General features: G+C 56.9%; 1 protein-coding gene across 1 annotated transcript in view; it reads right to left on the bottom strand.

Moving 5' to 3' along the window:
- The window catches only part of LOC103209538 (kielin cysteine rich BMP regulator), a 38,331-nt gene that overhangs the window by 2,084 nt on the left and 9,652 nt on the right, over positions 1–26,595 (bottom strand). The window contains 37 exon segments of the mRNA XM_042782899.1: positions 799–866; positions 2,966–3,090; positions 3,468–3,508; positions 4,807–4,968; positions 5,038–5,096; positions 8,645–8,722; positions 8,833–9,057; positions 9,209–9,515; positions 10,136–10,300; positions 11,547–11,648; positions 11,730–11,841; positions 11,910–12,082; positions 12,328–12,470; positions 12,798–12,897; positions 13,109–13,188; positions 15,917–16,037; positions 16,650–16,732; positions 16,988–17,161; positions 18,551–18,667; positions 18,706–18,791; positions 19,310–19,364; positions 19,367–19,397; positions 19,650–19,735; positions 20,730–20,906; positions 21,818–21,988; positions 22,241–22,429; positions 22,525–22,618; positions 22,712–22,794; positions 22,936–23,109; positions 23,690–23,783; positions 23,958–24,064; positions 24,139–24,291; positions 24,500–24,581; positions 24,653–24,738; positions 25,003–25,096; positions 25,170–25,249; positions 25,408–25,501. Coding sequence (XP_042638833.1) covers positions 799–866; positions 2,966–3,090; positions 3,468–3,508; positions 4,807–4,968; positions 5,038–5,096; positions 8,645–8,722; positions 8,833–9,057; positions 9,209–9,515; positions 10,136–10,300; positions 11,547–11,648; positions 11,730–11,841; positions 11,910–12,082; positions 12,328–12,470; positions 12,798–12,897; positions 13,109–13,188; positions 15,917–16,037; positions 16,650–16,732; positions 16,988–17,161; positions 18,551–18,667; positions 18,706–18,791; positions 19,310–19,364; positions 19,367–19,397; positions 19,650–19,735; positions 20,730–20,906; positions 21,818–21,988; positions 22,241–22,429; positions 22,525–22,618; positions 22,712–22,794; positions 22,936–23,109; positions 23,690–23,783; positions 23,958–24,064; positions 24,139–24,291; positions 24,500–24,581; positions 24,653–24,738; positions 25,003–25,096; positions 25,170–25,249; positions 25,408–25,501 — 4,371 coding nt within the window.

Here is a 26,595-nt window from a genome sequence, read left to right as displayed (position 1 = left end):
CCCTTGGACCCTGAGAGACCCCCTCCTTCGGACCCTGCGGGGCCTCCCCCCTTGGACCCTGAGAGACCCCCTCTTTCTGATCCTGAGGGTTCTCCTCCCCCCTTGGACCCTGAGAGACTCTCTCCTTCGGACCCTGCGGGTTCTCCTCCCCCCTTGGACCCTGAGAGACCCCCTCCTTCGGACCCTGCAGGGCCTCCCCCCTTGGACCCTGAGAGACCCCCTCTTTCTGACCCTGAGGGTTCTCCTCCCCAGGGTCCTGGAGCTCCCCCTCTCTTTGACTCTGAGGGGTCTCCATCCTCAGCAGTTTCTGGTGCCCTGGTCTCTCCTGGCCCAGGCTGGAGGTCAGCCTCTCAGGGGGAGCTTGGGGAGCTGGCAGACACGAGGGCCTCTGCACTGCCTGAGCGAGCTCTGTCCTGTGGAGACTCTGGGATGGTGGTCGGTGGGGCTTCTGGGTGTGGGGCTCAGCTTGGCCCCTCTCCTGCTGCGCCAGGTCCTGCGAAGGAAGAGCGCTTTGGCTCAGGCTTGTGAGGGGCTCCTCCGTCCAGAGCTGGGACACCCAGTGGCTGACTGGGTCCTTGGGCATCACTTCCATGTGGCCCCTGACTGCTGGATTCCTTAAACCCATTTTAGGTGGTGTCAGGGGTGCTTCAGTGATGGTGCCCTCTTCCAACCCTCCCTCCGCTAGAGGGCTTAGGGATCTGTCACTCAGCTCACCCCAGAATCCCCCTCCCAGGCAGATCCCACCCCTGCTATCCCCAGTCTAAGAGAGGTTTGCCCAGGACCCTTTAGCCCTTTCACCTTTAACTCTGAGCTGCTCGCCTCGCCGAAGGTAACACTGGTGATGAGGTTCAGCTCCTGCAGGCAACCTGAAGGAGAGAGACCAATGTTGGGAGCCCCTCTGCTCATGGCCCAGTGCCTCCCTGTCCCAGCACCTGCTCCCACTTGAACTGGAACCAGGAATCCCAAGGAGTCCCTAGCACATAAGGGAGGGAGTGATCTGAGCACTGATTCTTGAACTCAAGGTTGTCACAATGCATCATTCCTCCTTCCTTCACACCACCTGCCAACCCCATCTTCCTCATCCAGCCAAGGTAGACACCCCAACGAGAATTCCACACCAAGTCCCCAAAGCGCCCCCCCCGGCCGTGCTTGGGAGTGGGAGGGGCCTCTTTGCTGGGCTCATCAGTTCCTCACCCTCAGAACCCCCCACTTTGACCACATGTACCATTTGGGCCAGAAGATGCCCAATGGATGCGCCCCACTATACTGTATTAAGGAAAACCTCCTTCAGCCCTTCCTTTGTTTCTGAGAACAAAATCAAATGAAATTTTAGGCCAGACCCTGGCCTAAAAGCTGTAGGTTTTCACGATTAACCAAAGGCATCTAAGAGGAGAGATGAGGATGTCCCAGATCCCTGCAGCTATGGAGGAAGGAGCATCATCCTGTATCCATCAAATTCCTAAAAGAACCAGACTGCATCAGGTCTTAAATCAAGAGCTTTCCTGGAATATTCCATCTTGTTCTTCTGTGCAGTAGAGACTTGAGTGAGCGTTCATAGCAGTAACTAAGCTAATAGGTTCCCTGTGAAAATCTGTCCTTTGAAGAGTTTTTGAATGAAGGAGTCTAAGACTCCCAAGCCTTTAGAAATTATTGCCAAGAACTGTGAAGATAACCTCCAATCCCCCCCCATAATTCTGACCTGTTGCCTTACTCTGATTTCTCTGGTAATAATGTGGTAATTGATATCTCTGTATTCCCAAAAGATAGAATACCTGTAAAATTTCCATCAGTCAGAAAATCATCACTGGCACGTCCCTTTTCTGCCATGGTATAATGGAACAATTAAAAGCTTCTGGCATTGCCAGATTTATTTATTTTTCTTTAAATGTTACTTGTTTTGTTGTTGTTGAGAATATACACAGCAAAACATACACCAGTTCAACAGTTTGTCTGTGTGGAATCCAGTGACACTAATGACGTTCTCAGAGCTGTGCGACCATTCTCACCCTCCTTTCAGAGTTGTCCCTCCCTCGCTAACATGAACTCATGGCCTCTAAAATTCCTAGCTAATCTTTTGAGTTGCCGTTGTCAGTTTGATCCCATAGAGATAGTTCTTTAAAGACCATGATGCTCCAGACAGACCTTTTTTTATTAGTGAAGCTAAACTGTTGTTTGGTTTCAGGAAGATGTTAGAGGATATTTTTGGCTTAAGGTTTAAGATTATTTCAGGGCAATAGTTTGAGGAGTTCATCCAGCCTCCATAGCTCCAGAAAGTCTGGGATTCGTGAGAATTTGAAATTCTGTTCCGCATCCCCCTTTGATTACGATTCTTCTATAGAATCCTCGATCAAAATGTTCAGTAATAGTAGCTGGGCACCATCCAGTTCTTCTGGTCTCATGGAGGCAATTAGCCACACACTCCATATCCTCCTCCTATTCCTGACATTCCTTCTTCCTCTGTTGCTCCAGGTGAATAGAGACCAATTGTCGTGCCTTGGAGTTGCAAGCTTTTAAGACCCCAGGCACTACCAAGCTTTGCTAGATTTATTAAGTAATTTGAGAGTCTGTTTCATTTAAACTAACAGGCCCAAGGTTCACAGTGTCTTCCCACTGAGTTCTAATTGCTTGTTTATCACTCCCACTAGCTGTGGTCTTCTCAGGGACAGGGACCAAGTCTGTCTTGTTCTCTGCATCTCCTCAGTGCCTGGCACAGAAGGGCAATGGGTGACACAAAGCTGTCACCCTGGGCAGCCATTGGCAATCATTTCAGGCACTCTCTGCCCTGAGCCCCAGAATAGCCGAAGCCAGTCTGGTGCAGTTGGCACATAAGCCAGTCCTGGGTGCCCCTGGCACTCAGTAGAAAGGTGGGCAATGAAGAGTGCATGAACTTGGACTTGGGGTGACTCCCCTGCCTCCCCCGTTCTAGTCTGCCACCCCAGCCCCAGGGGCTTCCTGCTGTCCTTACCTGTCCCTCCTGTCAGCGCACCAGGCGTGGGCCCTGCATACATGCCAGGGCTCTCCTCGCTTGGGTCCACATCGCTCCTAGCTTCCTCCAGACCTGAGGCTGCTGATGCGTACTCTGCCTGCACCCTGCACAAGCACAGAAGCTTCCTCACATGAGCTCCTGGGGGCCCCTGGGCTCTGAAGTGGGGAGGGAATGCCCAGCTCCCTACCCCCAGCAGGCTGCTGAGTCTCCCCCACCCCAATGCCCAGATTCCGAGCCCAGGGTGGCTTCTCTACCCTTCTACCCACCCCGGGTCCCACCAACTGGAATTCAGGGCTCGCCCTTCCCAGCGACTGAGGCACAGCCATGGGTGCAGCCGAGGGAAGCACCGAGAGGAGCTGTGAGGCACGAGGAGGGGACTGGGCGGGGCTGTGGAGGGAGACCGGGAGCAGGGTCCAGCACGTGGTCACTTCCTGTGCTGACACTGGGCGGCTGCACAGGGTTCCTGGGCACAAAGACTCACCCCTGTGGGAGCTGATGCTGCTGGCTCAGGGAGTCCCCAGCCTGGGACAGAGGGCACAGCCTGGGACTCTGGAAGGTTTGGGGATGCTCTAGTCTACAGGGTGCCATCCCCTCTAAGAGGCCTCCATGACTCTTGCCTCTTGGTGTTAATGCTCTAGTGTAACCCCTGGCCCCTCCGCCCCCACCCTGGGAATGAGCATGGAAACAGATCCCTCCTGCCCGGCTGAGCCTTCAGATGAGACCGCAGCCCTGGCCAACAACACGTCTGCAGCCTCATGAGAGACTTTCAGCCGGAGGCACCAACTGAGCAATTCCAGGATTCCTAACCCTCAGGAACTGTGAGATAATAAACGTTTACTTTAAGCTTGGGCTCATCTGCTGCAGTAACTAACCAGGACACCCAGGAACTGATTTCCTGGCCTGTGTCCATCCTCCATGACACCTCCCAACTCCCTTCCCCTTAGGCCGATCTGGAGAAAGAGAGACTCCCTTCCAGGCACCATCCCGTGAGAAAGCTACGTTTCGTCATTGTTGGCTAGACACTCCCTTAGTGGTCCCCACTGCCATGCCCTCATGCTACCACTGAGACCCTCAGCCAGAGAGGGCTAAGATCTGTCCCAAGTGACTCCTGGTTCCCAGCTCTGCCTAGTCACCAGAGCACCCTACCTCCAGAAGGGGTTAGTCCAGCCAGCAGTCCTGGAGGAGGGGCCGATGGCTAGGGCCACTCTGTTTCTGTTCCAGGGACACCCTAGGCATCAGCATCTCTGGGACCCTACCAGGCCTTTTCCTTCCAAGATGCAAATCCCAAAAACTAAACCTGTTGCCCTCGAGTTGACGCTCACTCATGCCAACCCCGTGTACGACAGAGTAGAACTGCTCTGAGGGTTTCCTTGGCTTTAATCTCCACAGAAGCAGATTGCCAGTCCTCTCTTCCGCAGCACCGCTAGGTGAGTTCAGACTGCCAACCGTTAGGTCAGCAGTTGAGGGCAAACTGTTTGCATCACCAGCCCTGTCTAGAGGCTTCTTGGCTGGCACCGCACAGTTGCGTCGACCCAAGCAGTCACTACTGGGGAGTGATAGTGGCAGCCAGTATGTAACAAGCAGGCATTGTGGGCCAGGCCCACTGCTAGCCCATTACACGGATGGGCTCACTTCGTCCCCCCACTGCCCTCTGAGGTGGACCCTGTATCTGCTCTGCCCTATGTCTATAGCCTAAGGGCATACAGGCCCACAGGGGCGTCAGAATGTCAACCCCATCTATCCGGCTCCAAAGCACTAGCTCCTTCCTTCCGCTTCCCCCCACCACGATGATGTCACACAGACCCCGGGCCCCTGCTCACCCCACTCATGGGCCGCTCAGAATCCCCTCCTGTCCTGCCGCTGGGCTTGCTGGGCTGGCTCTGTGCATACTGCGCCTGGCCCGTCAGGCTGCAGAATTGGACCCTGGGCGGCCAGAGAAGGCCTAGCCCTGCCCCAGTGAGCAGCTCCAAGTCCCACAGGAGCTGCAGGAAAACAGAGTGTCAGGCTGTGAGGAGCAGCCCCGTCCTTTGGCCAGCCCTGGGTAGCCTTACCTGCTCCTGGGCCCATCGCCTCCGCTCTATCTCCAGCAGCGCTGTGGGCAGCTCCAGTCCTGGGGGGCAGCCCCAGCCCTCCTGCCCCTGGGGGAGACAGTGCCCCCCGCCCCTCCCCTGCCACAGCACAGCCTGGAGCTGGTCCAGGCCCGCAGGGTAGCAAAAGAGGTGCTGGTACAAAGCCAAAGCCTGCTTGGGGGTACAGGGGAGTCCTAGGCCCTCAGGGGAGGCTGCCTGATCCATGGAGCAGGGGCCAGGGCAGACGTCTCTTCTCTCCTCTTCCTTTAGCTGCCACTGGCGCGTGGGGTGGGGACAAGGAGCAGGAGCTGAGAGTCGTGAGCCAGCAGCAGACAAAGGCTTCTCATCTCAATAATGCAGGACCCGGACACCTGAGCCAGGTGTCCACGCCGGCCTGACTCTTATATGGGTTTCCTGGCCTTGGTGGGCCAGTGTTAGAGTGTGATACTAGCGCAGAGAGGGGTGTGTGTGTGCTTGCGGGCGTGTGTGCACACTTCTATGCAATCTCCATTGAGTATCTGTTGTACATGTTGGTTTGCAACTGCATTATATGGGAATGCAATAAAAAGCAGCAGCCACAGCTGCTAACAGCTTGCTCTGCGCCAGACACAAAGTGCTACGTCCCCACACCCTTCCTCACAATGCTATGAAGCAGTTACTCTTATCCTCATCTTGCAGATAAAACATCCCGGCCCCTGAGAGTGCCTCGTCCAAACACGTGGCAGTGTTTCCCTCCTTGGAGGACATCCTTGTTTATAAAGAAAACAAAAATCCTCACAATTGGACCTACAAGCAGCAACACAATAAATGGAGAAAAGATTGAAGTTGTCAGAGACTTCATATTGCTTGGTTCTACAATCGACCCCAGTAGAAGCAGCAGTCAGGACATTAGATGACGTATGTTGTTGTTGTTATGTGCCATCGAGTCGGACCCAACTCATAGCGACCCCTCCCTTGGGTTTCTGAGGCAGTATCACTACGGAAGTAGATTGCCCCATCTTCCTTCTGAGGAGTGGCTGGTGGGTTTGAACTGCCAGCCTTCTAGTTAGCAGTCAAGTGCCTTAGGCACTATGCTAGATGATGTATAGCACTGGGCAAATCAGCTACAAAGGACCTCTTTCGAGTGCTGAAGAGCAAAGATGTCTCCTTGAGGACTAAGGTATGCCTGACACAAGCCATGGTATTTTCAATCACCTCATATGCATGTGAGAGCTGGACAGTGAATAAAGAAGACGGAAGAAGAGTTGATGCTTTTGAGTTGTGGTGCTGTCAAAGAATGCTGAAAGTACCATGGACTGCTAAAAGAAGTAACAAATCTGTCCTGGAGGAAGTGCAGCTAGAATGCTCCTTGGAGGCGAGAATGGCCAGACTTCGTCTCACCTGCTTTGGTCATAGGAGCTCTGGTAGCATAGTGCCTAAGGCATTTGACTGCTAACTCCTCAGAAGGAAGGTTGGGCAATCTACTTCCGTAGTGATACTGCCTCGGAAACCCAAGGAAGGGACACTGTGAGTGGGGCCGACTTGACAGCACATAACAACAACAACAACTTTGGTCATGTTGTCAGAAGGGACCATTCCCTGGAGAAGGATGTCATGCTTGGTAAGGTGGAGGGTCAATGGAAGAGGGGAAGGCCCTCAATGAGATGGATTGACATGGTGGCAGCAGTGATGGGCTCAAGTATAGCAGGGATCGTGGAGCTGGCGCGGGACTGGGTAGTGTTTCGTTTTGCTGTGCATGGGGTCGCTCTGAGTCGGACACTACTTGATGGCACCTGACAACAGGACAACATGGGACCAGAAGCGAAGGCCACTCTGTCTCCAGGCCATTTCCGGGGCAGGGCGGGGTGGAGCCTGGAAGTAAGTCACAAGAGGAACAAGCCAGCACTGCTCGAGTGCTTGCTGCACGCTAAGCACTGCCCATGGGGCACCGCATTTATTCCTCGACCCCCATGGGTGCACGCTACCACCACCTCATTGTAGAGCTGAGGGAACAATTTACGGAAGTTCTAATAATGGAGATGAATACATGAGACGGCCTATAGTCTGTCCTGTGCTGTCACAAGCAGCTCGGTGAGGGACAAGAGGAAACTCCCCTTCCTGGCCTGAGAGGAGGAGAGCGTGTCCCCAAGCGGGGCAGAGAGAGCAGGGTGCTCTCCAGTTAGCTCAGTGTCCTCTTACTTAAATAAACAGTAAAGGAACATGGTTAGGACACTTGTGATGGGTGTCCTCTCCTGCCCTTCATCCTTGATGAAGAAAACCCTGTGGAAATATGAGGAGCCCAGCAAAGAGAAAGGACCCTCTAATCTTATTGCTAAGGCCCCCAAAACACCAAGGTCACAGAGCCAGTAGGTGGGAGAGAGAAGACTCAAAATCTTGGCTTTTTTCCTATTTCACAACCCATGTCCTCTCTCCTTTAACAATTCTTTGCAGCCTGCACGTGCGTCTGCTGCTCACACCCCATGGGGTGGGATGACTATGAATGTGTGCATGTATGTGTGTGTGTGTGTGCACTTGTGCATACATGCCCAGGTACCCGTATCGTGTCATGGATTGTTGCCTCTCCCTGCCACCACCCCAGGCATGGGGTCCTCATGTCGCCATCCCTCTGAGTGCCTAGGAGGCGCCTGAACACATAGCACCCCAAACCAAAAGGAAAGGGGAGCCTGTTCTGGTACCTAGTGCTGCTCTGACAGGAATACACCACCAATGGGATGGCCTGAACAAACAGGAGTTCGTTCTCTTATAGTTCAGGAGGCTAGAAGTCTGAGTTCCAAGTGCCAGGCTCTAGGGGCTGGGTGAAAGCCCCTTGACCTTGGGCTTCAGCTCTGCCTCCTGCTCCCGGCCCACTGAAGCTGGAGGCATCTCTCCATTCAGGCAGCTGCTAGCAACTGAGGCAGATAAACCCAAGGTTGACAAGTAAAAAGGCACAGTCCCGATGTTACCAAAACACATGGCAGGCCATTCATTGAAGTCCATTGTAAGTCCCAAGGTCGGCAGAGCATGGCAGGCTGCTGAACAACGACTTGGCTACATGCAGCGTTCAAGTGCGCCCTAAGCTGGAGACCATTCCCAAAGCTGTTTCTTATATATAGGAAGCAGACCACCTACCCAAGGGTAGCTACTCAGCTGCTCACAGTAGATTCCACAATGGAGTTGATTGCCAGTCTCATCATGGGGAATACTACATCCAGCTGCCCAGCCACTCAACCAGGCCCAGCCAAGATGATACACCACAGACTTAACTACCACAGAGCCCCTTGTCTAAGACTTCTCAGCCCTACAGGGTCCCAAATGGGGGCTCCAGGTCCCAGCTGCATCACGGTCTGAATACAGGGCTGGAACCAGGACACCTGGCTCCTCCTCAAGCCCTCTGCCTGGTGTAGGGTTTGTCTACACCAGGTGTGGCAAGGAGGGGCAGGCCAGCAGTGTGGGCAGAAGGAGGGAGCAAGGTCCAGGGCTGAGCCCCCTAGCCCCGACTTCTGACTCTGGGGACCCTGATGACTGGGCCCCAAGCCCACACAGCTCCAGGAGGAATCACACAAACACACAAGGAAGCCTCGTGGCCGGCCTAGAGTTTATTGCTTCTCACTCGACACACAGGGGCCTTTGCAGACACAGCCCGGAACCCCAGTGCTGGCCGGGATGCCCTTGGCAGCTCCAGCTACGGCTGGAGCCAGAGGGAGCACCAAGGGGGCACTTCCAGCCTAAGAGTCCTGGCTGAGTGTCTTCTGGCTCAGGGTGCCCTCTGTGGCCCCCAGCCGGAGCTAGATGGAGCACTGGGTGGCAGGTCCCTGGTGAGCAGGACTACGGGGCAGGCTTCGGGGGGGATGCAGTGGGCCTCATGTTCAACCAGGCCTGCGGGGCACTGACAGCCGGGCACGCAAGGCCTCACGCAGTGGGCCGTCAGCTCCCCCAGGGGGATGTGCTGGTTGAAGCAGGTATGGGGACAGGGTGGGCCGCACTCATCAAACACGAAGCCACGGTCCAGGGGGCAGCCCACCACTGAGGAAGAGGGGAGGGCACAGTCAAGGGCCACTCCTGGCTGTTCCACTCCCCAAGCTCACCCGCGGGCCACCCTGTGCTCACCCTGTGCAGACCTGAGCCCTTCCTCTCTGGTCACCCTTCCCCCAACTTGTACCACACTGCCCCTCACCGCAGAGCGTAGGGCCCCGCCAGGCGGGCGTCACTCCTGCCTGGCGACAGTGGCTGGCGTAGGCTTCCAGGACATCACAGAGGCAGGCGTCCCCCGAGGGGCCGGGGCCACAAGCACACAGGTCATACACGCAGGCAGCAAAGAAGGGCTCTGGGGGCACCACAGCATGGCATCGACTAAACGGGGCTGACTTCAGCACTGCACACCGGGCATTGGCCTCACGCCGGGCGCGGTAACCCGCTGTCCTGCACGGATCCACATCGCGGCCTGCAGCACAGGGCCGGCCAGGCCCAGGCCCCTCAGGAACCTAGGCAGGGAGAGTGATGGTGATGCAACAGCACCCCCTGGAGGTCGTGCGAGGTACTGACATTTGTGTGCTCTGGTCCAAACACTGGACACAGCCTCAAAAACCTCTCTTCCAGACGGGCAAAGGAAGCACCATTTACCTTCTCCTTGTTCCCACTTTACAGATGGGGAAGCCCAGGCCCAGAGCAGCTCCGTGACTTGTCCAAGGTCGTACAACAAAAAGCAAACCAAACTCACTGGCCTCAAGTCAATTCTGACTCATAGCAACCCTTCCTTGGGTTTCCGAGGTGGTATCTCTACAGAAGTAGATTGCCCAGTCTTCCTTCCGAGAAGTGGCCGGTGGGTTTGAACCATCAGCTTTCTGGTTAGCAGTCAAATGCCTTAGGCACTACACCACCAGAGGTAGGGTCATACAGTATGTGGGAAAACAGGATTCAGGTTTCAGAGGTCAGGGGACGAGGCTTTTCTAACATACCACTCCGCCTTCCTCCGAACATGACTGGCAAGGGGCCTCAAACCGCCTGAAGGCCTGCAGGCCACCCCAGGCCTCCCTTCCAGCCCAGAGAGCTGCTCTGAGGCTCCGGCTCAGCTGTGCCCCCCGTTTTGCCGGCAACCACTCACCTTCCAGCTATTCCCAAATGCAGCTTCCGTGGGCAGAAGCAGCCCGTCAGGGCCCTGCAGGTCATCCTGGGCAAAGCCGTTGAAGTTCCCACAAAGCCCACAGGTCTGGCCCCGGTAGGAGCCAGGCATTCTCACCTCCACCTGGGACTGCCCGTCCCACAGCACCTGTGCAGAGAGGCCTGGGACTGGGGAAGCGGAGAGACCAAGAAGCCCGAGGAGGCCCCATCCGCCACGTCAGCCCCTGCAAGCTGGGGAGGGGCGTGTACAAGGGGCAGCTCCCATGGAGGGGATGCTGCCCTGGCCGAGCCACCTCGCCCTCATGCCCTCGCCGGCCCTGGGCAAGCACACCCGGCATGAAGGGTGTCTGCCGTTCCCAAGTGAGGGTGCCTGCTTCCGGTGCACCCCAGGTAAAACGCAGCCACCTGCGGGTTGCCTTGGGGCATCCAGGCCTTCAGAAGGCCGAGCAACGAAGTTCACATACGAAGAGTGTGCTGTTAGGTGCCATGGAGTCAGCTCTGACGCACAGAGACCCCACATACAACAGAACGAAACACTGTCCAGTGCTGTGCCAGCCTCACAACCACTGCTACCCATGCCTGAGGCCCCGCTGCAGCCGCCGTGTGTGGTTGTTGTTGTTATGTGCCATCGAGTGGGACCGACTCACAGAGACCCCTCCTTGGGTTTCCGAGGCAGTATCACTAAGGAAGTAGATTGCCCAACCTTCTTTCTGAGGAGTGGCTGGTGGGTTTGAACCACTGGCCTTCTGGTCAGCAGTCAAGTGCTTTAGGCACTATGCGACCAGAGCAGCCACTGTGTAGACATGCCTTATTTTCTCAATTTACAAATTATGCTTAACCGTTGGGAGACCTTGGCTGGCTCAAATGGTAAGTGCTGGACTACTGACCGAAAGGTTGGCGGCTGAAACCCACCCAAAGGTGCCTCCAAAGTCAGACCTGGTGATCAGCTTCTGAAAGGTCACAGTGTCAAAAACCCTATGGCGCAGTCCTACTCTGCGCATGTGGGGTCGGGACTCGGTGGCAACTAACAACAACATCCACTTAGTTTCCAGGCAAGCAGATTACTCTTCCACACCGGAGTCTAAAGGAAACTCGAGTCCTGGCTGAGGCCTCCCCCACCAACCCTTCCCCATTTTACAGATGAGAAAACTGAGGCTTAGAGAGGGTTGGGGACTGGCCTTAGAGCCACAGGGTGTTGGTAGCTGCGCCAGGATTAGAAACCCAGGCTGAGAACTGCACTACCCCCAGAGAGGTCTCCAACGCTGCTTCCTCCCCTCCCCTTCAAGTCCAGCAGACTCAGTCACCTCTGTGGGAGGCCCCGGAGGCAGCTGTTACCCCCACTCCCTCACAGATGCAGAGGTGCTCAGCCTCGCCCGGCCTGGTCCCACACGCACCTGGAGCCCAGGCTGGGCGTGCAGTATCACCTTGCGGCCTCGCAGCTCCACGTACAGCAGCGACCCCTGCAGGAAGGGCAAGGCTGCCGCGCGCCCGTCCACCTGAAGGAAGGGGACGAGAAGGGGTCACGTCCGGAAGAGGCGGGTGGTGCGGGACCCACCTCCTCCGCCGCCGCTGCTCACCGTGACCGCCCCGCCCTGCAGCAGCCGCACGGCCACGCCTCCCAGCAGCACAGCCACCTCCTGCGTCCAAGCCACGCCGCTCCGGCCGCGGTCATTGTTAGTCACGTGGACGCTGTGGGCGCCAGGGATCAGCAGGGACCGGCGTAGGGGGTCAGGGAGAAAGGCGGTGGGGGTGCCCACCTGAAGTCCCCTCCACGGCAGTCCTTGGCCAGCACGTAGCTGCAGCCGCCCTGGAAGTGCAGCAGACGGCCGTCGAAGGTGCGGTAGTGCGGGTCTCCGAAGGCCATGCAGGAGGCGGGCCGGGGCAGGCAGCGTGGGCAGCAGCTGCCGGGACTCAGGACGGGCGCCTTGTCCTGGCCCAGCCCCACACACCGTCAGACACAGGCCTCCGCGCAGACCCTCCCACAGGCCGCAGGACCGCCCAGGACTCTCGGATTTGCACGCCGTGCTCCGAGGCTGAATGCGAGCAGGACTGGGGCGCCACCTGGTGGCCGCATCGGGAACAGCACCATGCCCCGCTCCCTACCCTCGTTCTCTCCTGGCGGGTCCTACTAGTGTGGCGTGAGTTATGCCAACCCCCTCGTCCCGCGGTACTCACAAGGCCACAGGAGAGCGGCGGGCAGCGCTGGCTCTGGCAGCGCACGGTGCCGGCCGTGCAGGAGCAGCTGGTGCAGGCGTCCACGGCCCAGTGCTCCCCAGGGGCCACTTCCCGGCCGTGGTGCACGCAAGACTGAGCAGGGGCTGCGGGGCGGAGCAGGGGAGGGTCAGCGGGCGCCCCGCACCTCGACCCTTCCCTACCACCAATATCCAGAGGGCCGATTGGATGTCAGGCCCCGTGCTGGGCTCAAGGTGTCTGCAGGCGCCTGCGCAAACAGCTGGAGGTGGCCACTTCGGCAGTGCAGTACCCGCTGGTGGACCCAAGGCCCCTGAGCCCACTGACAAGCCCAGGCCAGCCTCCCTCCCCCATCTCTACAAAGGAACAGAGTCCAGGCTGCCCACTTGGTCCACCCCGTCCTTCCTCCCTCTGAGGCTCAGGCTCTGACATCACACCCCTAGGCGGGTGCTTACCCCGGCACACAGGGCAGCAGCTCCCAGAGGGGATGTGGCGCTCTGACGGTGGGCAGCTGAGCTCAGGACAGGCCCGGTGAGTGCAGAGCCATGTCAGGTCCTTTGGCACAAGATAGGTGCAGAACGGGTGACCCCAGGGATCAGAGCTCAGAGCGAGGGAGCAGGGCATGGGTGGGGTGGGGCATAGACAAATCTGACATTCAGGACAAGGGGGTGAGTGTTGGGGTGACTGGGGGGAGGGGTCGCAGTCACGGCCCACAGAGGAGGAAGAGGAGAGGTCTTTGAGAATCTCCAGGGCTGGAAGGGCTCACCTGGCACTGGCAAGTATAGCAGGGGTCCGGCGGGGCCAGCACAGACCCTAGCAGGCCCTCTGTGCAGTTACTCAAGGCTTCTGTGAGGATAAAAGCAGGAACGTGCGGGTGGCGGAGATGAGGAGATACCGTTGAAAACCCACCTGTTCGCACTGACAGTGTCCCCAGACTTCTTGGGCCCAGGACATGCCCAGAGCCCTAGCACCTTGACTCCAGAGAGGTTAAGTCCCCTTTCCCTTTGGTTCCACAAAGCAAAATTTGGACTTTTTAAAAGGAGTTTTACTGGGCTGTTAAAGCCACAAACCAAACCCATTCCTGTTGAGTCAGTCCCAACTCCTGGCCACCCCATGTGTGTTAGAATACAACTGAGCTGCACAGGGTTTGCAACGGCCATGACCTTGCAGAAGTGGGTCACCAGACCTTGCTTCCAAGGCACCTTTGGGTGGGTTTAGAGACCTGGAAGCTAGCCTCCCTCCCACTTCCTTTCACCGGGAAGCCTGAACCTGCCTCCAGCACCCTGTGCCGGTGCCATCTTTTGCAGATTAATCAACCTCTCTGGGCCTCAGTTTCTTCATCTGTGAAAAGGAACTAACAATCCCTACCTCACTGGGTAACTGAGAACTAAATGAGATTAAAAGCACCAAGCACAGCCTGTGGCATATCAAACCTACTGCCGCTGAGTCACTTCCAACTCACAGTGACCCTGCAGGTCAGAGCACAACTGCCCTCTGGGATTTCCAAGGCTGTAAATCTTTATGCCACATGTTTCTGCTGCAGAGTGGCTTGGTGGGTTCAAACCACCAATATATTGGTTAGCAGCCGAGTACTTTAACCACTGTGCCACCAGGGCTCCTGGCCTGTGGGAGATGTTGTTGTTAAGTGCCATCAAGTCAGTGCCAAGTCATAGTGACTCTATGAACGATAGGACAAAACACTGCCCGGTCCTGCACCAGCCTCACAATCCTCGTTTATAGCTGAGCCCATCCTTGCAGCCACTGTGCCAATCCATCTCATTAAGGGTCTTCCCCTTTTTTGCTGACCCTCTCCTTCACCAAGCATAATACCCTTCTCCAGGTGCTGGTCCTTTCTGACAACATGACTGTGGTAGATAAGGTTGTGTGTCAACTTGGCTGGGCCCGGTTCCATGGCTGGGCAGCTGGTGGTAGTTATTCCCCGTGATGAGACTGGCAATCAACTCCATGATGGACTCTACCACAAGCAGCTGAGTAGCTGCTTTAGGGATGTGGTTTGCTTCCTGTATATAAGAAGCAGCTTTGGGAATGGTCTCTAGTTTATGGCACGCTTGAACTCTGCATGTAGCCATGTTGTTGTTCAGCAGCCTGCCATGCTCTGCTGACCTTGGGACTTTCAATGGACTTGCATTAATGGCCTGCCGTGTGGTTTGGTAACATTGGGACTGTGCCTTTTTGCTTGTCAGCCTCAGCACCCCGCAGCTGTCTGAGTGAAGAAATGCCTCTAGCTTCAGTGGGCTGAGAGTAGGAGGCAGAGCTGAAGGCCAAGGTCGAGGGGCTTTGATCCAGCCCCTAGAGCCTGGCACTTTGAACTCAGACTTCTAGCCTCCAAAACTGTAAGAGAATAAACTCATGTTTGTTCAAGCCATCCCATTTGTGGTATCTTCTTTTAGAGTGGCACCAGGTAACCAAAACAATGACCAACGTACGAGAGACAAAGTCTGGCCATTCTCGCTTCTGAGGTGCATTCTGGTTGTACTTCCTCTGAGATATGTGCACATTCTTCTAACAGTCCATGGTGCATTCAGTATTCTTCACCAACACCACATCTCAAATGCATCAATTCTTCTGCAGTCTTCTTTATTCATTGTCCAGTTCTCACACACACACGAGGCTATTGAAAATACCATGGCTTGGGTCAGGAATCTTTGCTCTTTAATGCTTTAAGAGAGGTCTTTTGCAACAGATTTGCCCTATGAAAATTATTTGCTATCTTGACTGCTGCTTCCATGGGCAATGATTGTGGCATATATTGTGCTTAATTAATATATATATATTGTGCTTAATTAATGTGTCTTCTCCTCCTCTGAAGCACATTGTAACATGTGTTGATTAGAATAGCTTTTCCCCTCCCTTAGCCTCCCTGAAGCTGACATTGCCTCTCTGGTCCTCTCATCTCCTCCTCTCTCACCACCTGCTAATGTCTCTGCCCTCAACTATCCAGCATGGACATCACTGCTGCCCTGCAGCGCCACCTGCTGGGAAGGAGGCGCCACAAACCTGAGAGGTGTTAGCATTCAGGCCTAACACCTCAGGGCACACCCAAACCCAAACCAAACTCACTGCCATGGAGTCGGTTCAGACTCATAGCGACCCCTCCTTGGGTTTCTGAGGTGGTATCTCTATGGAAGTAGATTGCCCAGTCTTCCTTCTGAGGAGTGGCTGGTAGGTTTGAACTGCCAGCCTTCTGGTTAGCAGTCAGATGCCTTAGGCACTACGCCACATCAGGGCATGGGCTTCCAGAAAAGTCCACCGGAGTCAGGAAAGGGCTGGGGTTGGGGAGCAGGGTTGGCTCTTCCAGGGTCACCCTGCAGTGGCAGTTGTACCTCGTATTTCCACTCCCCTGCTCCAGCACTTAAGGAGCCCTGGTGGCGCAATGGTTGAGCGCTCAGCTTAACCAAAGGTTGGCGGTTCAAACCCACCACCCACTCTGTGGGAGAACCGACTGAGAATTTGCTGCCATGAAGATTGCAGCCTAGGAAACCCTATGAGGCAGTTCTAGTCTATCATATAGGGTCGCTATGACTTGACAGCACACAGCCACCCCAGAACTCACCGGCACAGGTTGGGCAGCAGTGCTGGGGCCCAGGCGGCAGGAGCTGGCTAGGGGGACAGCCCACCAGGCTAGGGCACTGCCGACGGTGACAGTGCAGGCTGGGGGGCCCCTCGGGCTGTAGCTACGGGAAGAAAGTGATGGTAGTGGGTCCCTAGCCATGGAGGCTGAGACTCCCCTCTTCTCCTGGACTCCAAGTGCCCCATCTGCCTGCTGCACCCCTCTCCAGGTGTGCTCCTCACCGTATGGCCTAATCCCCAAAGATGGTATCCCGTCTGCCTTCCAGTCACTTGGGCCTGAACCCCATGTGACCTCTGACCTTTTGGCACTCACCTACCCAAAGCCACATCCTCCTCCCCAACCCCACTGCCTAATCTGTGATGTCATTTGCCTGCTCAAAATCCTTCCATGGCTCCCCACTACCTTTCAAAGAGGGGCAGCAGGCTCCCACAGCATGGCTCCCGGCTACTTCCCAAGGGCTCCCTCATGCCCTCCTACATACACCCGCCTTACCTTCTGTCCAGGAGCACCTGCCCACTGCTGCCCTACACCTGTGTCTAACCCCAGACCTCCCAACCTCCAGCTCTTCACCTGAAGCCCTGCCTTGCCTCCGGGCTGCAGGGACACATCCTGTCTCTGATCCCATAGTGCTTGGCTAGGCCTCCTCCCAATGCTGCCTCCTCCATGCCCACCAATGCCCCTCGCCTCTGTCACCCTCCATTCAGCCTCACCCTACCTCACAGATGCATACTTCACAGGGGTCCGTCCCAGGCTGGAAGCTCTCCCCCGGCTCATACTTCCGCCCCTTGTGCTCACAGTCTTGGGGGTGGGGGAAGAGAGGGACAGAGACAGGGAGCCTTCAGGGGGGTGCACTGCCACGGGGTAGGGCCTCCATGCCCCAGCTCCACCAGATCCGAGGGACTGGGAGCGGCCCCTTCTCCCTGCAGCCTGTCTCTGCAGCCCTGTTCCCCTCTGAGGGACTCTAACCAGGACAAAGGCTGGGCCTTGTCAGGTGCTGACCCAGCTGAGGGGCCGCCCCCCTGCTCCCCTGCCCCCAGCCCAGGTGCCCAGTACCAGAGCATCTCGGGCAGCAGTCACCGGGTCCCTGGTGGGGCTCGGCACAGGGACTGACACACTGGACACGGGCACAGGTGACGACGCCCTCGTGACACATGCAAGAGGAGCAAGGCTTGTTGGGGGGCAGCCAGCTACTGCCTTCGGGGTGCTCCTCCCCATGAGCCAGGCAGCCTGCAGTCCGTGGAGGGCAGGATCAGCTCTGAGTGCTGACGCACCTCTGTGGTCAGCAGGGGATGTCACGAGCACTGGGGGGGGGGAGGGCCGCGCAGGGATGTGCTGCCAAGGTGGGCTCTCCTGTCTGTGGGGGTGAGGAGCAGCATGGGGAAGGGGAAAAACAGTGGGATGGCCCGAACACCTGCGTTCTATCTGGTCCCATTCCATGCTTGCTTGTCCACAGACCAAGCTCCGGGCAGCAGGCCCAGCCAGGTGCAGCTGGCGCCAGCAGTAGCCCTGGGCCTGCCACAGGTATGGAATAACCACACATGTAACTAATGAACGGCTCCATCCCTAACTCTGTGGCCCTGTACCCAAGGTAACCTATCTGTCCATGCCTCAGCCTCCTCATCTGTTAAATGAGGGCTTCCTCTGTCCTGCAGACCTCCCAGGTCAAGTGAGACGCTGGGAGGGGCGGAGGAGAGCAGGAGCAGGCTGAGTAAGGCTCATGTTCTGGAATCAGACTGCTAGATGGTAATCTTGACTCTGCCACCTTCTGGCTGAGTGACCACAGGCAAGTTACATGCCCTCTCTGGGCCTTAGTGTGCTCTCTTCTGTGAAATGAGAGTAGCAATAAACCAGAAACCAAACTCACTGTCATTGAGTCGATTCTGACTCATAGCGACCCCCATTGGGTTTCCAAGGCCGTATCTCTACGGAAGCAGATTGCCCAGTCTTCCTTCCGCAGAGTGGCTGGTGGGTTTGAACTGCCAACCTTCCGTTAGCAGTTAAATGCCTTAGGCACTACGCCACCAGTGCGCCTTTGTTACTTTTTGAAAGTAACAAAATGAGAATAACCACAGCACCTGGCTAATGAGCTGGTGTGCGTACTGAATGAGATCACGGGTGTAAGGTGCCTGGCACACGGTGTGTGCTCAACACGTTAACCATCATGGTTAGGAACGAGGTGGGTTAGGAAGAGCGGCAACTTTGAGGGGCCTCTAAGCAGCACATGAGGAGCTCTGGTAGCATAGTGCCTAAGGCACTTGACTGCTAACCGTAAGGCTAGCGGTTCAAACCCATGAGCCACTCCTCAGAAGGAAGGTTGGGCAATCTACTTCCATAGTGATACTGCCTTGGCAACCCAAGGAGAGGTTGCTATGAGTCGGGGCCGACTCAGCACATAACAACAACAACAACAAGAAGCAGCACATGGAGGGGAAGGTAATGGTCGGGCAGGACAGGGGCAAGGAAGGGCTGAGGTGGACAAGGGTGGGAGCTCAGGAACCAAGGTGTGGGGCACCAGGAGCAGTGATGGGGGAGCAGGAAGGCTGGGGAAAGGCAGAGGGCAGGACAGAGGGGCAGGGAGAGGTCATGGAGCAGGGTGGCCCCAAGGGGCAGGCATACCTCTGCAGCGAGGGCAGCAGGCCCCCTGCTCCGTGACCCGCAGCCGGCAGGGCAGGGGCGGGCACTGGCGGTGCACACAGCTGACTTGGCCGGCCTGCGGGAGACAAGGGTCAGCCCCTTGAGACCAGGCCCAGCCCCTCGGCCACCTCCCTGACTGTAGCACCCACAGCTGCCCGCAGGGCCCTCCAGCTCCTCCCCACGCTGGTGCTCCTGGCTCCCCAAGAGGCAACCAGCACACTTCCTGGGTGGGGGGACTACAACACCCTGCCACAACACCCTGCCCTGCCCAACTCAGCCTGGCATGGAGGAAGGGATGGGAGATTAGGGATTGGACTGGGATCCTAACCCCAGTACTCCAGGCTGTAATTTCATCTGAAAATAGGCCTTTCATTAACATAACAAGACCACAGCAGCGTATGATAAGCTTAAACCTAATGACTTTTGAGACATGGAAAGAGCAGATTAGACAGGAACAAAAAGAGAACAAACGGGGGGAAAGACACATGCTGGGTGTCGGTCCCTAAGGAGCTCCGGAAAGGACGCTAGAGAAGCTGAGACAAGGATTTCCCTGGAGCTGGCCCAGAGAGCCTTGCCCCCGGAGCCAGTGCCCTGAACTCGGCCTTCCGGCCACCTAAACTGTGAGAATTCAAGTTCCCGTTTGTTGAAGCTACCCACTGTGGCGCTTCTGCTACAGCAGCTAGAGGTGACTAAGTCAAGAGGGTGGGAGAGGTGCAGGGGCTGGGTGCAGAAGCAGCCCACTGTGGCAGACAGCAGAAGCAGAGCCCCGGAGAGGGGTGGAGACAGGGAGCTGGGGGCAGGGCTCCTTCTGACAGAGCACAGAACCTTCCTGTGGAGAGAGGTCATGCTGCACTCGGACTCCCCTGTCACTCCGCCACAGCCTTCACCTGGCTGCACACTGCTCCGGGGTAGGTGCCCCTGCCAGGCCCCGGCCCACCTCCTTGGCTCAGAGCCCTGGACCCAGCCTGGTCCACTACATGTCACAGGCAGAACACACATCCTTGAGATGTGGGTGGAGGTGTGGCCAGCGAGGAGGACCAAGAGATGAAAGGCTCCCAAGTGTCCGAGTGCGCCACCTCACCTGGCAGGTGCAGACAGAGCAGGTGGGGTCACGTGGGTCGGGAAAGGTCTCTCCGGAGTCAGCAGTGACCCCATGATAGAGGCAACCTGGGAAAGAAGGGCCACCATCAACCACCAGTGGGCAGGACTGGGGGACTTCTACCAAAGCCTAGAGTGTCAGAGAAGGGGAGATGTGTGTGGTTGGGAAGGTGAAGGTGGGAGACTTTAGCCAGGTCACCCCCAGTGAAGGGGCCGGAAAATAGCATTGCAGGCGGGAAGACTGGAAGAAGCAAAGGTGAAGAGATGGACTAAACCTGTTGCTGTGGAGTTGATTGACCCATGGTCATAGTGACCTATATAGGGCAGAGGAGAACTGTCTCATGAGGTTTCCAAGCCTGTAACCTTTGGGAAACAGACTGCCACATCTTTTCCCCATGAAGTGGCTGGTGGGTTCGAACCACTGACCTTTTGTTCAGCAGCTGAGCTCTTAAACACTGTGCCACCAGGGCTCCTTAGAGATGGACTACCAAGGGTTTATAATCTGTGGGCCGAGGGCAGGAGGAGGATAGGGAGGGAATTGGTAACACTGGAAAGGAAACAGGAGCTCTGGTGGTGCAGTGGCTAAAGCATCCACCTGCTAACCAAAAGATCTGTGGATCGAACCCATCAGCCACTCCACAAAAGAAAGATGAGGCAGTCTGCTTCCATAAAGATTTATAGCCTTGGAAACCCAATGGGGGTCGCCATGAGTTGGAATCGACTCGATGGCAGTGAGTCTGTTTTTCAGAAAGGAAATAGAACGATGGCCTGGGCAAGGGCAGTGGGGCTAGGGATTCTCAGGAGATGGTGACCGGTTTTGAACAGACCATGGCGTGAGACAATGTAAGAGCAGGAACATTTGGAAGCAAAAGGGCCAGTTATCTGTGAATGCAGTGGTCCAGGGTGAGGGGACAGGGGACAGAGAGGAGTGGATGGATGTGATGGGAGACAAGCCTGAGGAAAAACCCAGGGTGTCTGTGCCGTCTCAGGGGTGGCATGATAAGGGCACACCGGGTGACACTGACCACTGGGAGGCTGGGGCCATGAGGGTAGCCCTACCTACCATGGCAGGTCGGGCAGCAGTGCCCAGATGGGGTCAGTGGGTGGCTGCAGCCTAGAAGCTCACAGGGGCGGTGGCTGCAGGTCACGAAGCCTCCAAGGCAGGTACACAGGTTGCAGGGCTCTCGGGGATCCAGGAACTCCTGGCTGCTCAGGTAGGTCACCCCCAAATATTCACAGCCTACGAGAGAAGAGAGAGAGAGGAGGAGGTGCCAAGAGGGGTGATAGGAGAGCCTGGCCTGGCCTGGCCTGGGCCCAAGGCCTCAAGGCCTGGCTACTAATGCAGGCCCAGAAAGACTGGGCAAAGGAGCCCGGGGTGGGGCTTAAGGTGTTGGACTGGCCAAAGAGCCAACTCCTCGCCATCAGCCTGCACAAACCTCCCTGTCCAACCTGTAGGGAAAATCCCCACAAGAAACCTGTTGCTACACCCTATTGTACATATTCACTCAGCGGGCTGCTGCCAGTCTGAGTAGGACTGGGAACAGCCCGAGATGACTTCAGGGCTGTGGATGCTGGGTCACTCCTTTGCAGTGCTTTCAAATCTCATTAACCCATGATGGGAAAGGGTGGCAAGGGGTGGCAGCCCACCCTTTGACACTCTCTGTTCCTTGCTGACCAACCCCCCCTTTTTTTTTCCTAACAAAGCAAGCCCTAAACTCAAAGTCTTGGCAGAAAAAATACCTGACTAGAATTCATATTTTATATTTAATTGTATTCATTTTTATGGTATCTTCTATTCTTGGCAAAAGATATAATTTTCCATTTCCAGTATACCATAGAGACTTCCTTTCTAAATAAATTTAAATTAAAAAGCGAGTTGATTTAAAGAAGAATACTCAATAAATAATGCAATTGTGATGATAGGACAAGAATGAAGACTGGGAAAGATCTGGTTCAACCCTCTTTTTTTGAAGAAGTTAAAATTAGGCCCAGAGAGGTTGTGTAACTTGATCAAAGTCACACAGCCAAAGAGCATCAGAGGCAGAAGAAAATCCAGGCTGTAGTCCAGTACTTTTTTTTTTTTTTTTTTGCTGGAATATATTTTCAGATCCACCCTAGGGCAGTAAAGATGAAGATGACCCAGTCCCTCACCATCACAGGCGGGGCAGCAGGCGTCCCTGGTGGGGAAGGGACACTGTGCGGGGGCACAGGTCCTGGGCTCGCAGCTCACGCTGCCCTCCCAGCAGAGACAGTCCTGACACGGGGCAGTGGGCGAAGGGAAGCGCTCCCCGCTGGCCAACTCCTTCCCCTGGTACAGGCAGCCTACAGAGGGCGAGGAGGGCAGAAGCTGGGCCAGTAACGGCTTCTCCCAGGCCCACAGCCTCCAGGCGACTGGGCACTGTCCCCCATGTTCTTAACGAGAACCGCGACATAGGAGGCACTGGGCCTAAGGCAGCTGGACACGGGAGGTGACGGTTGGAGAAACTGGTATGGGGGCAGGGCGGGGCCTGGGGCGGGGCGGAGCCACCGGGTAGGTGGTGCCTGGCCGGCAGGGGGCGCGGCACTGAGAGTTACCGTCGCAAGCGGGGCAGCAAGGCCCCCGGCGCGGGTGGGCGCAGGGCGCTGGCTGGCACGGTAGCCGCTGGCAGGACACGGAGCCGTCGAGGCAGAGGCAGCGGCGGCAGGGGTCGTCAGGCGGGGAGAAGTGCTCCTGGTGGCGGGCGGGGGTCGCGCCCCCGGGCAGCGGGCAGCCGGCGGCGGCTGCTGCGGCGAGAGCGCGCGCAGGGAGCGCGCGTCAGGGGCGCAGGGAGGGCGGGGGACCGGGAGCCCGGGGAGAAGGCCCAGGGTGCGGCTCCTACCCGGGCACTGCGGGCAGCACTCTCCCGGAGGCAGGACCGGCTCTGGACAGGTCGGCGGCGGGCAGCGGCGGGCCAGGCACTGCACGTTGCCGGCCTGCGGACGGGCGCCAGGCCGAGTCAGCGCCGGGAGCCCGAGGGGCCCCACCCCGTCCCCGCGGCTCCTCCCCTACCCAGGTCACAGGCTCACCAGGCAGCGACACAGGCGACAAGGATCGGAGGGGTGGGAGAAATCCGCTCCGCTGGGATACTCTTTGCCGGCAAAGGCACAGCCTGGGGCAGGGGGCAGCTACAGGTCTGGGAGGTCCCCACTCCCCGCAGGGGACGCTGCCCTCATGACCCCGGAAGCCTTAGATTCTGCCAAGCCACCCCGGGAGGATCTCCTGCCCCCGGCCCCCAGTCATGTCCACCCACCACTACAGTCGCTCTGGCAGCAGGCACCGGGCAGCGGGTGGGCACAGGCTGCCTTGGGGCAGGCCCGAGGCTGGCAGCGGGCTCGGCCTTCCCGGCATTGACACTCCTGGCAGGGGTCTCGGGGGTGAGAGAAGCTCTGGCCATCCACAAACACCCGGTTCTCCAGGACACAGTCTGGACGGTGGACAGTGGGGACAGGAATGAGGGGGACTGACAGTGCCTCTGCCCTTGGCACCCGAAACCACTGCCAGACTGCCTGCTTGGGAGCTGGGCGGGTGGAGGGGGTCATGCAGACACATTTGAGTCTGTTTGCCTGTGGGCATGTGTTGGTGGTATGCACACTAGCATAGACTCCATGGACAGGGCACATGCCGCCAGGCATCCCGGCACCTTGTTCCCCCATGGCAGACCCAAGTGTTTGTTGCATACTTGTGTTATACAGGTAGATACACAAATGCATTTGAGTGATGTAGTCCCTAAGGCATTTGACTGCTAACCAGAAGGCTGGCAGTTCAAACCCACCAGCCACTCCTCGCAAGGAAGACTGGGCAATCTACTTTCATAGAGACATCACCACGGAAACCCAAGGAGGGCTCACTGAGTTGTATTTGACTCTACAGTAGTGAGTTTGGTTTTTTGGTTTTGTCATGGAGTCTCAGAGAGTTCTATGCTGTGTCAGACTGAAGGCAGAAGGCCTTGGTTGGAAAGGGTCATTTGGGGCCATGGAAGCCAGACGGGTACAGTAAGCACATACCAGGACACCTGGGGCAGCAGTGGCCGGGGCCGCTCTGGGGCCTGTCGCAGGTGGTGGGAGGGCAGTCGACCAAGGAGCAGCTCACAGTCCCATCCTGGAGCAGGAAGAGGGCAAGGTGGGGAGCCCCAGAGGAGCTTGGTTGGGCAGTGGGAGCAACCCGAGAGGCTTGGTAGTGCAACAGGGGTTGATGGGCCACAGAGGGGCTCAGTGGGGCAATGGGGACTGGGCGGGGTGCTCAGTAGACACAGCAGACTCGGAGGGGAGTTACCTGGCAGCGGCAGGCGTGGCAAGGACTGTCCACGTCCGTGAAGTTCTGCCCGTTGGCATACACCTGGCCCCGGTAGGTGCAGTTCTCACAGCCGGGGCAGCAGGCACCTGAGGGAACAGGCTGGTCAGAGCCCTGCTGGGCAAGGCAGGGAAGAAGGCCAGCCCGGGGCAGGGCCACTCACCAGGGGGCTGGGTGGGGTGCTGGCAGGGGACCGGCGGGCAGAGCAGTGCCTTGCACAGGGGCACCCCACCCTGACAGGAGCAGGCAGTGCAGGGCTGACCGTCCGGCTCCCACTGGACACCCTCAGCAAACTCCTCTCCGTCAAGCACACAGGCTGCAGCAGCAAGCTATCACCAGGGACCCAGAGGAGCCCCACCAGACCTGCCCTTCCCAGACCACAGACCTCCCCATCCCCAAGGCAGCCTAGTGGGCTGAGCAGCTCGTCCCTCCCCTGGAGGAGCAACCCCCACCTCCAGCCACCATGGAAGCAGCGCCCCTCCCTGCTGTCCTCCCACCCCCGACCCAGTACCACACATACACACCTGAGCAGAGCTGGGGGGCAGCATCCAATAGGGCACAGGGGGCCACCGGGCATGCCTGCTCCTCACAGGACACCTCGCCAGCCTAGAGGGGAGGCTAGGTGAGAGGCCCTAGAGGAGGGAGGCAGAGGAGGCCAACCAGGCAGGACTCCATACCTGGCAGAGGCAGCGGGCACAGCGGCCACTCTCTTGGGGTCTGAAGGTCTCCTGGCTCTGATACTGGTGCCCCTGATACTCACAACCTGACAAGGGGATGGAGGTACAGGGCAGGAGGCTGGTGGGGAAACTCCTGCCAGCCCAAAGCATCCGCCCTCTCCTGACAGGGACACCACCCCTGTCACCAAAGCATAGGCCTCACCCGGTGCCATTTGCCATGAGAGAGTGAGGTGATAGGAGCTTGGGTTTACCAAGTGTTTTCTGGATTTGAGTTCCAGGGGCTTCATGAAAATCTGGGGGAGCCTCTCTCCAGCCAGTTCTAGCCCCTCCCCAAGATTCACCCCACTCACCCTCACAGACTGGACAGCACTGTCCAGGGCTCCTGCCCGGGTGTCTGCAGGGCACAGGTGGGCAGGGCAGAGGCTCACACTGGACACTCCCATTCTGCCAACAGGGCCCAGTCAGTGACCAAGAGGCAGGCCCCGGCCAGCCCTCCCCACGGGGCAGCTCCACTCACAGTGCAGCGGCAGTGTGAGCAGGCATCCCCAGAGCCCACGGGCTCCCCACTGCGGTACTCCCGCCCATTTAGGAAGCAGCCTGTGGGGCAGAAAGGGGACCTTAGACATTTCTCAGGGTCCCCTCACTGCCCCCGTCCTGGCCTTCACGGGAGACCCGAGCTGTGCCGCCCCAATAGCTTCCTGCGCCTCTCCTGGTTGCCTGCCATGCCCAGGACCCTGCCCTACCCACTGACTCACCATCACACACGGGGCAGCAGGTGCCTGGGAGAGGCCGGGCCGGATATGGGCACAGGCTGGCACACTCCTGCTGGTGGCACTGGACATGGCCCTCCTGGTGGGGGGGAGGTAGGCATGGAGAGGGACCATCAGGGCCCAGTCAGGTGGCAGAAAGTGATTCAAACCACTTCCTTGATTTGTAGCCTAGCATGTTATGTACATAGACCAGGAGGCTGTCGAAGGGAGTGCATCAGGGCTGTATCCTTTCACCATATTTATTCAGTCTGTATGCTGAGCAAATAATCCAGAAAGCTGGACTGTATGAAGAACTTCATATATTCACGTATTTAGGATTGAAGGAAGGCTCATTAACAACCTGAGATATGCAGATGACACAGCCTTCAATATGCAGATAACATCAACTTGCTTGCTGAAGGTGAAGAGGAGTTGAAGCACTTACTGATAAAGATCGACGAATACAGTCTGCAGTATGGATAAGCAGCAGTCAAGACATAAGATGATGTATTGCACTGGGCAAATCTGCTGCAAAAGACCTCTTTAAAGTGCTGAAGAGCAAAGATGTCACTTTGAAGACTAAGGTGTGCCTAACTCAAGCCATGGTATTTTCAGTTACCTCATGTACGTGTGAAAGCTGGACAATGAATAAGGAAGACCAAAGGAGAGTTGATGCCTTTAAATTGTGGTGTTGGCAAAGAATACTGAGAATACTGTGGACTTCCAGAAGAACTAACAAATCTGTCCTGGAAAAATTGCAGCTGGAATGTTCCTTGGAAGTGAGAATGGCCAGACTTCATCTCACCTACTTTGGCCATGTTGTCAGAAGGGACTATTCCCTGGAGAAGAGTGTAATGATTGGTAGAATAGAGGGTCAGCAAAAAACGGAAGACCCCCCAAAGAGATGGATTGACATGGTGGTTGTAATGATGGGCTCAAGTATAGCAAGGATTGTGAGACTGGCCAGGACTAGACAGTGATTCGTTGTGTTGTACACAGGGTCGCTGTGAGTCAGAGCCGCCTTGACGGCACCTAACAACAACAACATGTTAAAGGAGCTCTGATAGTGCAGTGGTTAAAATGCTTGGCTGCTGACAGGTTGAGGTTTGAATCCCGTGGCTGCTCTCTGGGAGAAAAATGAGGCAGTGTGCTTCCATAAAGATTTACAGCCTTGGAGGCCCTATGGGACAGTTC

The sequence above is a fragment of the Orycteropus afer genome, unplaced genomic scaffold (genome assembly GCF_000298275.1).
Source record: "Orycteropus afer afer isolate SDZICR_OR568_19922 unplaced genomic scaffold, OryAfe1.0 scaffold00501, whole genome shotgun sequence".
NCBI lineage: Eukaryota > Metazoa > Chordata > Mammalia > Tubulidentata > Orycteropodidae > Orycteropus > Orycteropus afer.
This window is presented reverse-complemented; position numbering and strand designations above follow the sequence as displayed.